At 43.4% G+C, this 13,267-nt stretch overlaps 1 protein-coding gene across 2 annotated transcripts in view; it reads right to left on the bottom strand.

The window, feature by feature from the left end:
- LOC143026673 (uncharacterized) overlaps positions 1–13,267 on the bottom strand; it is a 99,761-nt gene that overhangs the window by 33,315 nt on the left and 53,179 nt on the right. For both annotated transcript variants that reach the window (XM_076187469.1, XM_076187470.1), the window contains exons 7-9: positions 11,918–12,092; positions 10,686–10,858; positions 3,287–3,451 (exon numbers count right to left, since the gene is read on the bottom strand). In XM_076187469.1, the coding sequence (XP_076043584.1) occupies positions 3,287–3,451; positions 10,686–10,858; positions 11,918–12,092 (513 nt within the window). The remainder of the gene's footprint in view (positions 1–3,286; positions 3,452–10,685; positions 10,859–11,917; positions 12,093–13,267) is intronic.

Genomic DNA, 13,267 nt, shown 5'->3' on the forward strand with positions numbered 1-13,267 from the left:
GTATATATATGTATGTATGTACTCTTCCCCCATTTCACATCTGCTCTCCTCTTTGCCTCCTTTACCTTGTGCTTTACTTCTCTTTTCTTTGTACCTCTCATATGACTCCCTCGTCCTATTTTGTAACCAATCTCTGAAAGCTCACTTCTTCTATTCTACAACCTTCTTTGTTTCCTCATCCCACTATTCACTACCCTTCCTTCTATTTTCTCCTGTCCTCCTTGTTCCACACACCATCTTTGCACACTTTGACTCCCTCCTTGAACCATCCCCATTCCTCCTCCACTCCTAGCTCTACTCTTCCTTCACTCCCTCCCACTCCTCTCTCAGCTTCTTCTTGTACTCCTTCTCCTTTTCTTTTTTGTTTAAAGAGTTCACTCTAAGCACCTCCCTACCCTTTGTCCTTTTCCTCTCTCCATCTATCCTCCACTCTCAAAAAATGATTTGATATTCCTCCACTCTCTCCCCTTAGCACATGTACATCCTTAACTCTTCCTATTATACTCCTATCTACCACTACATAGTCCATTAATGCTCTATCTACCACCCTTCCATCCACCACCCTCTCCCATGTGTACATTAAGATCTCCCAATACTACTACATTGACGTTCCTCCCTAATCCCTCTATGCACTCATTTAAATCTATCTAAACAGCCTCCCTTTCCTCTACACTCTTCTCACTACCAGGCCCATATGCACTTACAAAAACCCACATCTCCTTTCCGAGTTTCACCTTCATCCACACTATCCTTGAAGAAACCTCCTTCCACTCCACTACACGTTTACCTATCTCTTCACTTACTACAGTCGCCGCAAAAAAAATCTATACACTAAGGACTTTTGGACAATAAAACTCAAAAGTACAACTAACATGTGCTTTCTTTCCACTTAAGAGTTACATTTAGTATTTTGTCATGTTCCCCTTGTTCTTGAGTACCATCTGGATCCTTCTGGGCATTGAAGAGGCGAGTTTGGTGAAGTAGGCGCTGTCCATAGTGACCCAGATCTTCTTCAGCACCCTTCAGGTCTGGAATACTGGTGGGTCGCGATTTCTTCAGTTCGTTTTTCATCAGAATCCAGGCATTTTCTATTGGGTTCAAGTCTGGGGAATTGCCTGGCTACTCCATAACACTGATATTGTTGTCATTAAGGAACTTTATCATTTCCTTAGACCTATGGGCAGGGGCAGCGTCATGCATGAAATTATCACACTCATGGATGTCCCAAAATTCGAGCATGTGATCCCTCAAAACATTGATGTAATTGCTCCCTTTCATGGTCACATTCTTGGGGAGGAAATATAGTCCACCCCTGCCCTTGTTACCATTAAAGGCACCCCACACCATCACACTGTCTGGGTGTTTCACTGTTTTAACTGTGTACCGCGGGTCGATTCTGGACACATCACTGGGGCGACGAACGATCTTGGAGCTGCCCCTGATCAGCCTGAAGGTACTTTCATCACTGAACATCACCTTCTGCCACTGCTCTGATGTCCAGTCCTTGTATTTCTTACAGAAATCAATCCGTTTCTTCTTCATGGCCTCTGTGAGCAGGGGCTTCTTGGCGGCACATCGAGCTGGCATTTTGAGGTCCTTCTGCAGCCGATGTTGGATCGTTCTTACAGCAACGTTTTTAAGGAGAGCAGGATGTTTTTGCTTCAGACTAACAGCTGTTATACATGGATCTGACATAACTTCTCGTTTTAGGATCTTGTCAGTGCGAGTAGATGTCTTCTTTGGGGCTCCAGAGCCTGGCTTTCTTGGTGGTACACCAGGAGGGTGTGTGGCGGCTGCTTTCTTCAGGCTGTAAATGACCATTCTTGTCACCTGCAGGTCTGCGGCAACATGTATCACAGACATTCCCTGCTCTAACAGAGCTAGGGCGCGGGCCTTTTATTGCATTGAAAGCTTGGAACGACCCATTTTGATCACCAGAAGGAGAGTTAGAGGGCACCAAAGTCAGTGAAAAAGTGAACAAAAGGGCACTAAAGAGCAGCATGCATAGACTTCTCTCTCATCTAGCGCTGGCAGCGCACTGAAGCGTGATGTGTTGGCGAAAAGTGTAAAAAGGCATGCTCTACACACCCACGTCATCAGTAACTCCGCCCACTTTTTATTATGGCGGGAAATCAAGTGAAATCTATTCATAAAATCCCATGTATAGATTTTTTTGCGGAAAAAATGTATAGATTTTTTTTGCGGCGACTGTAGTATAGCCACCCCTTCTCTCCCTCACCCTCTCTTCACTCCTGAGAACCCCCCAGCTACACTCCCAAACTCACACTCGCCCTTCCCTCTCAATTTAGTTTCACTCAAAGCCATCACATCCATCTTTCTTCTCACAAACATACCACCTATCTCTTCCCTTTTACTCTCATCTGTACCACATCCATGCACATTAAAAGACCCAAACCTTAGGGTACTGGTTGGAAAACTCCTAGACCCACTTATGCCTTTACTTTTTTTAGAAGGATGCCTGGTCCCAATTCCCATCCCGTTTTTCTCGCCTCTTATTATCCAAGTGAGAATACTTGGCGGCAGCATTCTTTTCCCCACACCACAGGGTAGGCGAAACAAGGAAATGAAATTCAGAGAAATGGTAGAGGACAGCAACAAGGGGTTGGGGGGACAGCATAATGGAGGGACAGTAGCAGTATGATAAAAGTTTCATCATTACTCTGTGAGCAGAGTCCTCCTCTATCACAGACAAAATGATGTGTGGTTCTGGTCCATAGAGGCACACCATATAGACCCCAAAGAGGGTTTGGTGAAATGAGAAAATGAATATTCAGAGAAATGGTACAGGAGAGTAACAAGAGTGGGAGGACAGCATAATGTAGCAGTATAATAAAGTATCGTCATTTTTCTATGAATAAAGATTTCCTCTACCACAGACAAAATGATGTGTGGCTCTGGTCCATAGGAGTGCCCCATATAGGCCCTAAAGTATCAGCTGCATATTACTTAGCAGCTTTTAACCTCACAATAACATGCAGCCAATACTCCAGCGAGGTATATATGAGATACAAAGAGAAAAAAGTGAGACATGCAGAGAGAGAGAAAGGGGAGAGGGAGGGAGAGATAGATATAGAGGGAGTAAGAGAAAAGGGGAGAAAAAGAGAAAGAGACTGATAGAAAAAGAAAGAGAACAGAGAAAAAGAGAGACAGAGGGAGGAAGAAAATGAAAGAGAAGAGAGAGAGATTCTCTTGAAAATACTCAGGTAACAAATACAACAAGAAATCCACTTACTCATACCTTGAGCATGATGTCTGTAAATATTACCTTATGTTTAAATTCAGTGAAGACTTCGGCGATGAAGTGTCACTGAATACCAGAGGCCCCTTTGGGAAGGAAGGAGAAGGACGGAGTGGCTTTTTTCTTATCAACTCCACAGGTGCACCGTCATCTTGTATATCTTCCAAGGCAGTGGAATTCAGCACACTGGTTCTGAATGTAAAATATATGATGAACACCTTTACAATGTCTGTCTGAACAAATAATTGTACCTTAAGGTACACAGAGCTCCAGACAAGATACAAATTAATCATGATTACCACTCACACTCCTGTACTGGGGTACTGACTGCATATTATTATGTAGTTTGAATGTGTTTGAGATGAAATGCTTGAGAAGTATGATAGGGGTTACTAGGCTGGATAGAATGAGAAACAAGGAGGTGAGGAGAACAGGAGTGGAAAGGGAGTTGGGAGATAGGGTTGATGAAAGAGTGTTGGGATGGTTTGGACACATGGAAAGAATGAGTGAAGAAAGATTAGTAAAACAAGTGTGAAAGGCAGAGGTGGAAGGAGTGAACATGAGGGGGCGACCAAGGATGAAATGGATGGATGGGGTAAAAGGGGCAATGGAAAAGAGGGGAATGTCTGTTGAGGAAGGACGGGAGAGGACAGAGGATAGGGGTGAATGGAGAACGGTTGTGTATGGATGATGCTGTGATGCATGAGGGGGAGTGGGTGAGGGATGGAGGTGAGGGAGTATGTGTGAAAAATAAATTGACACATCCTGAAGGGATTTCTCCCCGTCTTCTCCATTTCTGCATGAGGGGATGGAGAGGCAGGGTTTGCCAATCTAATGAAGCAGCCTTGCTGTGGATGTGCTGTGTCTTATGGCACTGCTTCTGACCCAGGGCAGTGGGAGAGAGGCAGAGATGACCCATCATCCAGGAGGAGCCATGATAAGAGGGAGGGAGGGGGTGGATGGGAGTGGAGTATGTGGGGATGGAATGGGTGGGATATATTTGTGTTCCACTCTCCAATCAGTGAGAAGTGTGGCTGTAGATTTGGTTAGAACTATTTTGAGTTTGTTTGTAGTGAACCAGGTGTTGCATGTGCCAAGGTTGTAGTATTTCTGGAGTTTTGTCTGTGTTATGGTGTGTGCATGTAGTTGTTATGTCATCTGCATAAGATTTATATTTCTGAGGTGTCAGGTGATGCATGAGGTGGAATGGGCTGGGGGATGGGGGGTGAGGTAATATGTGTGAGCAAAATTTGATGCAGCCCGAAGGGATTTCTCCCCGTCTTCTCCTTTTATGCAATGGGGGGACGGAGAGGGGGGTTGCCGATTTAATGAAGCGGCCTTGCTGTGGATGTACTGTGTCTTGCGACACTGCTTCTGACCCAGGGCAGTGGACAAGGTGCAGGGATGACCCGTCATCCAGGAGGTGCTAAGATAAGAGGGAGGGTGGAGAGGTGTGGAGTATATTCAGAGACGGAATGGGTGGGAATGATTTTATGCCTTTTCCTTTTTGGCTACCTCCCTTGTAAGGGGGAAAAAGCCTTGGTATATGTATGCATGTATAAATCAAAAAGTGTAGGGGCTATAACTGAGCTCTGTGGTAGTCCATTCTTACAATCTGATATACAATGATTGGCCATCATATGACAATGACACATAGCCAATTCTACCTGCCAGATAACTGGCCAGCCATCTTTCAGTATTAGTCTGAACATCTGTGTTTTATATTTTGTTTGTTGGGGTGGAGGTAAAATGTAGATTGAGAGAAGCGAGTAAAGGCCTTGGTGGATTAAAAAGTGTAATGAGAAATAGATAACTGGGAATGGATGTTAAGAGGTTATATGAAGGAGTGATTGTGCCAACAGCACTGTATGGGGCAGAAACATTGAACATAAGAGAGGAAGAGAGGAGTTTGAATGTGTTTGAGATGAAATATCTGAGAAGTGTGATATGGGTTACTAGGCTGGATAGTGAGAAATGAGGAGGTGAAGAGGAGAACAGGGGTGGAGAGGGAGCTGGGAGATAGGGTTGATGAAAGAGTATTGGGATGGTTTGGACAAATGGAAAGAATGAGTGAAGAAAGATTAGTAAAAGAGGTGTGGAAGGCAGAGGTGGAAGGAGTGAATATGAGGGGGTGACCCAGGATGAGATGGATGGATGGGGTGAAAAGGGCATTACAAAAGAGAGGAATGTCTGTTGAGGAAGGACGGGAGAGGACAGAAAATAGGGGTGAATGGAGAAGAGTTGTGTATGGATGATGCTGAGATGCAGGAGGGGGAGTGGGTGCCAGATGGGGGTGAGGAAGTACATGTATGTATGTATGAGAAAAAAATTGACGCAGCCTGAAGGGATTTCTATCCGTCTTCTCCTTTTCTGCATGAGGGGACGGAGGGGGGGGGGTGTTGCCGAATTTATGAAGCGGCCTTGATGTGGATGTGCTGTGTCTTGTGACATTGCTTCTGACCCAGGGCAGTGGACAGGATGCAGGGATGACCCGTCATCCAGGAGGTGCCAGGATGAGAGGGAGGGGGGTGGAGTGGAATGTGTAGGGAGTGGAATGGGTGGGAGTGGTTTCTATGCCTTTTTCTTTTTGACTACCACCTGTGTAAAGGGGAAGAAGCCTTTGGTGTATGTATGTATGAGATTGTGATAGGGGATAGCAGTGAAAGCTTTACTTATGTCTAGTGTTATGAGAAGTGTTCTGGGTAGGGACTTATCTGAATTGATGTCATCAAGAAGTATATACATACATATACTAAAGGATTTTTCCCCCTACATGGGGGGTAGCCAAAAAGAAAAAGGCATAGAAACCACTCCCACCCATTCCATTTCCTATATATTCCACTCCCCTCCACCCTCCTCCCATCTTGGCACCTCCTGGATGACGGGTCATCCCTGCATCCTGCCCACTGCCCTGGGTCAGAAGCAGTGTCGCAAGACACAGCACATCCACAGCAAGGCCGCTTCATAAATTCGGCAACCCCCCCCCCCTCCATCCCCCCATGCAGAAAAGGAGAAAATGGGAAAAAATCACTCTAGGCAGTGTCAAATTTTTTCTCATACATATTTCCTCACCCCCCCACCCACTCCCCCTCATGCATCACAACATCACCTATACACAACCCCTCTCCATTCACCCCTATCTTCTGTCCCCTCCCGTCCTTCCTCAACAGACATTCCTCTCTTTTCTGTAATGCCCCTTTCACCTCATCCATCCATCTCATCTTAGGATGCCCCCTCATATTCACTCCTTCCACACTTCTTTTACTAATTTTTATTCACTCATTCTTTCCATGTGTCCAAACCATCCTATTACTCTTTCATCAAACCTATCTCCCAGCTCCCTTTCCACCCCTTTTCTCCTCCTCACCTCCTCGTTTCTCACTCAATCCAGCCTAGTATCCCCCATCATACTTCTCAGACACCTCATCTCAAACACATTCAAACTCCTTCTCTCTTCCTCTCTTATGTTCCATGTTTCTGCCCCATACAGTGCTGTTGGCACAATCACTCCTTCATATAACCTCCTCTTAGTATCTATTCCCAGATGTCTATTTCTCATTACACTTTTTAATCCACCAAGGCCTTTACTCGCTTCTCTCAATCTACATTCTACCTCCACCCCCACTCCTCCCTTTCCTGCCACATTCGCACCCAAGTATCTAAAACTATCCACTTCTTCCAGTCTTTCACAATTAATGCTCACTTCCAGTCTGCTGTCACTCTCTCTCCCTTATCATCTTACATTTGCCCACATTTATCTTCAGCTTCCTTCTTTCACACACCTTTTCAAACTCTGTCACTAACTTCCTCAATCCCTCCTCTGATCCTGCTACAAGTGCAGTGTCGTCAGCAAACAACAACTGGCTCACCTACCATTTTTCTCCATTTTCTTTAATCATCTCCAACCCCTGACCCAACCCTTGCATTCACCTCTTGCACTACCCCATCCATGTAAAGATTGAACAGCCAGGGCAACATAACACATCCCTGACAAAGTCCCACCTTTACCTTGAACCATTCACTCTCTCCATTTCTAATCCTAACACAAGCTTTACTACTCTCGTAAAAACTCTTGACTGCTCTTAACAGCTTTCCTCCTATCCCATATATCTGCAGTACCTCCCACAGTGCCTTCCTGTCTACCCTGTCGTAAGCCTTTTCCAGATCCATAAAAGTCCAAAAAGCATCCTTACATTTTCCTATAGCTTTCTCACATATCTGTCTTACCACAAAAATCTGATCTACACAACCCCTACCTGTCCTAAACCCACACTGTTCCTCACCAATTCCTCCCTCTGTTCCTCTCCTAATCCTCTCAATCAAGATCCTCCCATAAGCCTTCCCAACTACACTCAACAAGCTGATCCCTCTGAAACTACTACAATCACACTTGTCTCCTTTTCCCTTGTAAAGCGGAACTATACAGGCACTCCTCCAGTGATCCGGCACTCTACCCTCTCTTAAACAAACATTAAATAACCTCACCAGCCAGTCCATCATCACTGTACCTCCTTTCTTCAGGTGGCATACCTGCTCTCATCAGCTGCTTTTACTTCGTCCTTCCCTATTTCTCCTCCATTTTCCTAACTCATCACTCTCATTTTCTTTGCGCTTCCCACTGCAACTACCTTTCCCTCCCTATCCTCCTTCACATTTAGCAACTCCCTAAAATACTCTGCCCACCTTCCTCTCACTGCCTTCTCTTCCATTATCATCTCTCCATCTGCACCTTTTACCTTTTCTTCTCTACTTGATTTGCCTCCTCTTTCTCTATTAATTTCCTTCCAAAACATCTTTATATTACTTTCAAATTTTTCTGTCATACTCTTACCCCATTTCATATTTGCTCTCCACTCTGCCTCCTTTATCTTATGCTTAACTTCCCTTCTCTTTACTTTGTACCTCTCATACAATTCCCTTGTCCTAATTTGTAGCTAATCTATGAATGCCTGCTTCTTCTCTTCTACACCTTTCTTTGCTTCCTCATCCCACCACTCACTACCCTTCCTTCTATTTCCTCCTGCCCTCCTTGTTCCACACACCATCTTTGCACACCTTATGACTCCCTCCTTGAACCATCCCCATTCCTCCTCCACTCCTAGTTCTACTCTATCCTTTACTCACTCCCACTCCTCTTTCGGCTTCCTTCTTATACTCATTCTCCTTTTTTCTCTCATTTAAGCAGTTCACTCTAAGTACCTCCCTACCTTCTGCCCTTTTCCTCTTTCTCCACTCTCAATTTACCTTCCACCAGATAATGATCTGATATTCCCCCACTCTCTCCCCTTAGAACATGTACATCCTTAACTCTTCCTACCATACTCCTGGTCACCACTAAATAGTCCATTAACACTCTATATGCCACCCTTCCATCCACCATCATCTCCCATGTGTACTTATGCTTGACTTTCTTCCTAAGCACTGTATTTGCTATCATCAACTCTTTTTCAAGACACATCTCCATCAATTCTCCACTACAATTTTTACCTGGAACTCCATACTTCCCAATTACTCCATCTATTGGTTCATTTCCTACCCTAGCATTAAGGTCTCCCAATACAACTACATTGACATTTCTCCCTAATCCCTCTATGCACTTATTTATATCTACCCAAAAAGCCTCCCTTTCCTCTACGCTCTTCTCATTACCAGGCCTATACGCACTTACAAAAATCCACATCTCCCTTCCCAGGTTCACCTTCATCTACACATCAATGTTGATGAAACCTCCTTCCACTCCACTACCCGCTTACTTATCTCTTCACTTACTAGTATAGCCATCCCTTCTCTCCCTCGTCCCCTCTTCACTCCTGAATACCTCCCAGCTACACTACCAAACTCACAGTTGCCCTTTCCTTTCATTTTAATATCATTCAAAGCCAGCACATCCATCTTTCGTCTCACAAACATACTGCCTATCTCTTTCCTTTTACTCTCATATGTACCACATCCACGCACATTAAAAGACCCAAACCTTAGGGTACTGGTTGGAAAACTCCCAGACCCTCTTATGCCTTTACTTTTTCTTTTTTTTAGGAATGTCTCCTTTTGGGGCTACAGGTAGCAGGACTCCTAATCCCATTCTCCGTTCCGTTTTTTGTTGCCTTTTACGACTCAAGTGGAAAGACAGGGCAGGTGAAAAAAGGATTCAGAGAAATGGTACAGGACAGTAACAGGGGTTGAGGGACAGCATAATGGAGGGATAGTCGTAGTATAAAAGTGTCATTTCTCTATGAACAGAGTTTTCCTCTATCACAGACAAAATTATGTGTGGCTCTGGTCCGTAGGGGCACCCCATATAAACCCTAAAGTATCAACTGCATGCTACTTTGCCACAATAACATGCAGCCAATACCCCAGATGGGGTGCAGTGGTCCAAAACAGTGATGTGAAGAGTTGTAGTAGGGGGTGTTCTATGACTTTGGAGGGGGTGCAGATCTGTGATTGGACGGTGTGATACTAGAACTGTTTGGTCTTTGTTGGGTTTGGAGATTGTGATGATTTCCCCATGCTTCCAGATGTTGGGTATATAGCTGTAGTTTGCAAAGTTGGTGAGTGCATGTATGCAATGTGGTCCAAGATGGTGGATGTTACTCATATTGTCAGGGCCACAAGTGCTTGAGGTTATGGATTATATGCTTCATCTAACTGTCTATATAGGATGACTAGTCTGTGTCTGTGGGGAAGTCTTTCTTATGTTGAATGATGCATTGGTCATCAGGGAGTGGGGTGAGATGGCTTGTCTGTGCAAAATGATTTATGAGTGTGTTTGTTTGTTGTCTGTTTGAGGGTAACTTGACTGTTGCGACTATTGCTGTGTGAGAATGTGTTGTGTTACTGTTGGATAGTGTAATGCTGTTGACTGTCTTGTACAATTTTTGGGGTTTGTTTCATGATTGTGTTGATAAATGTTTGCTAATTTAGTGTTTTTTGTTTGTGTATTTTGTTACTGATTTCCATATCTAGTGCTTGTCGTTGATCTGTTATATTCTGAGGGATAGGAGTGAAGGTATTTTGTTTAAGTGTGTCACATTGATGAGGTTTTGGATTTCTGGTGTGGCAGCATCTTTGTCATGGGACTACCCCCAACCCCAAGAGTTGTAAGCCAAACAGTCAAAAGAATCCCCTGCCCCCCACTCTTATGCAGGTTGCACCAATCCTTGGGAGCAGCTTGAGTTACCTAGGGACAGGGATGACCACATGAGACCAGGGTCAAAGGAACAACAAATGCACATTGGATAGGTGTGGGATGGGTGAAGGGTGGGTATATGCCTCAACTAGGTCACCCCCTTATAAGAAGGAAAACTTTTTTTTAATATACATGTGACTATATGTATATGTAACTTTCAACACTGGTACACTTTCTACATTCTATTCTGGCATATACTCATCAACTTTACCTGAAGGGCTAGATTTCCATACCTACCTTATGGTTGGTGTCATGAAGGAGCTATTAGTCCTATTCCTGATCTTGTCTGGTGCCTTTCGGCCTGGAGTGGAAATGGTGCTATTGTGAGAGACAGGTTTCTCCAGTTGACGCTTCTTCCAGGCCCCTGGGGTTGAGGACACATCTTCACACCTCCTCTTTATCCCAGAATGCTGTAAAGATCAATACTATATATACATACATATACCAAGGACTTTTTTCCCTCTTACAAGGGAGGTAACCAAAGTTAAAAGACATTCCACTCCCATCCATTCCATCGCCATTCACCACCTCTCTCCCTCCATCTCATCTTGGCTCTTCATGGATGACAGGTCACACCTGTATCTCACCCATCACCCTGGGTCAGAAACAATGCAGCAAGACAGAACATTCACAGCAAGGCCACTTCATTTAATTGATGACCCCCCTCCTCTGTCCCCTCATGTGGTAACAGTGAAGGGGAGAAATCCCTTCAGACTGGGTCAAAATATCATTCACATATAACCACTTCCTAACCACCCCATCCCCCACCCACTCCCTTTTATGTATCACAGAATTATTCATACACAGCCATTCTCTACTCACCCCTATCTTCTGTCTTCTCCTTTCCTTCCTCAATAGACATCCCTCTCTTGCTTAATGACCCTTTTACCCCATCCATCCATCTCATCCTCAGTCATCCCCTCATGTTCACTCCATCCACCTCTGCTTTCAACACTTTTACTAATATTTCTTCACTCATTCTTTCTATGTATCCAAACCATCCCAATACTCTTTCATCAACTCTATCTCCCATCTCCTTTTTCACCCTCACTCTCATCCTCATCTCCATGTTTCTCACTCTATCCAACCTACCCTATTTCTCAGAGATTTCATCTCATATTCAAACTCTTCCTCTCTTTTGTTCCATGTTTCTGACCCATACAGTGCTGTCACCACAATCACCCCTTCATACAATCTTCTCTTAGCATCCATTCCCAAATGTCTATTTCTCATTACTCTTTTTAATCCCCCAAGGCACTTAATTGCTTCTCTTAATCTACAATCTATCTCCACTCCTCCCCTTCCTGCTACATGTTACCCCAAGCGTCTAAAGATATCCACTTCCTCCAGCCTCTTTCCTCTAATACTCAATTCCAAAATGCTGCCATCCTCTCTTGTACATACTCAACACACCACATACTCAGTCTAGATTAATATAATCACAGTCTATGTTATATTCTCCTGCTTACCTTGGTTGTGGAAGAAATAAATGGTCTTGTCCTAACATTTCTTGCCTGCTCTGCAAATCTAAGTGTATTGATGGTTTCATATAAATTTGCCTTTGTGGCATGAATGCAAGTCACCATACAGGTGTGGCTGTTTCCACCAAGCGAGTCTGCCAATATCTTTGTTAACATGGAATCCCTGCAAAAGGAAAATAAAATATCATATTTGGGCACTTGTAAAAGCACAAGGGTACAAATAAACAATAAATAACTATTCCCCTGTTCTTTGCCTCACCTCCACATTCCCCACACTTTAGCCATTCTTGTGACATCTGTCTGATTTCTCAAAACCTTGATGTCAAGAAAATTAATTTTCCTGTTTTTCTTCCTTATATCATAAGTCTCTGTTCCTTACAGTTCTAAAAACACAATAACTCTTTCACACATTAAAAAAGGAGATAAAAGATCAAATGCAAGCAGTGACTGAAAAGGTGGAAGAAAAAAACAAAGAAAATGAAACAGTGGAAAGTTGAACAGGAATGTCAAAAAGTATCCTTTAACACGTTAACCGCATACTGGGCCACCCGTGTACCGAGCAGATGTTTCACTTGTTGCGTATTGGTACATCTGTGGCCCGAATAATACCTAAAAAGTATCACAAACATGAGTATGTAAACAATTTGTGTATATTTTTTTTTATTTATTATGACTGCAGATGCATTGCTATGGTACTGGAAAATAAAATGAAAATAATAAGACAGTAAGTTTATTTGTTGAAAAGAAAAAAATTTAATCTGAAATACAAGTAATGTTTTTTAGCAAAATATTGATCATTTATTTATAACACTAGTCATGTTTTTCATTGAAACATGAAATGCAAAGGTGTGGTTGACCCTCACACTCATTGCAATAGGTGGTTACTCTCCTAGCCTTGTTTGTGGCCACCTTGTATCCCTCACAAAGTGAGATTTTTTCATAGCATCCTCTGCATCGCTTCCTTGTGTTTTTCTTTGGACCATGTGCTTCCTGTAAGGTATGGTCTTTTCTTGCACCCGATATATCAGAGGTCCTCTTCCCTGGTTTTCTTATTTCCCCAGGAATGTTTTTAGTAAGAGAGAGGATTACAGATTCAGTAAAGGTTCTCAGACATACTTGTTTTGCTGAGCAGTATTTATTGTAAAGAATTTGAGCATTTGTCACTGATATCCCAGCAATCATTTCCATCGCCAGCTTCTTGATTTTCGGAGTTGTGAGTAGTAGGAATAGAGTTGATCAGCAACATCAACACCTTTTTTAGCCTTATTGTACGCAATGACACTTTCAGGTTTTACAATCTCTTCTCCTTTTCTGTTTTTATTTCCACTTGGAACTAAG

This window comes from Oratosquilla oratoria, chromosome 6 (genome assembly GCF_046742065.1).
Source record: "Oratosquilla oratoria isolate Oo_2021 chromosome 6, ASM4674206v1, whole genome shotgun sequence".
In the NCBI taxonomy this organism is placed as follows: Eukaryota; Metazoa; Arthropoda; class Malacostraca; order Stomatopoda; family Squillidae; genus Oratosquilla; species Oratosquilla oratoria.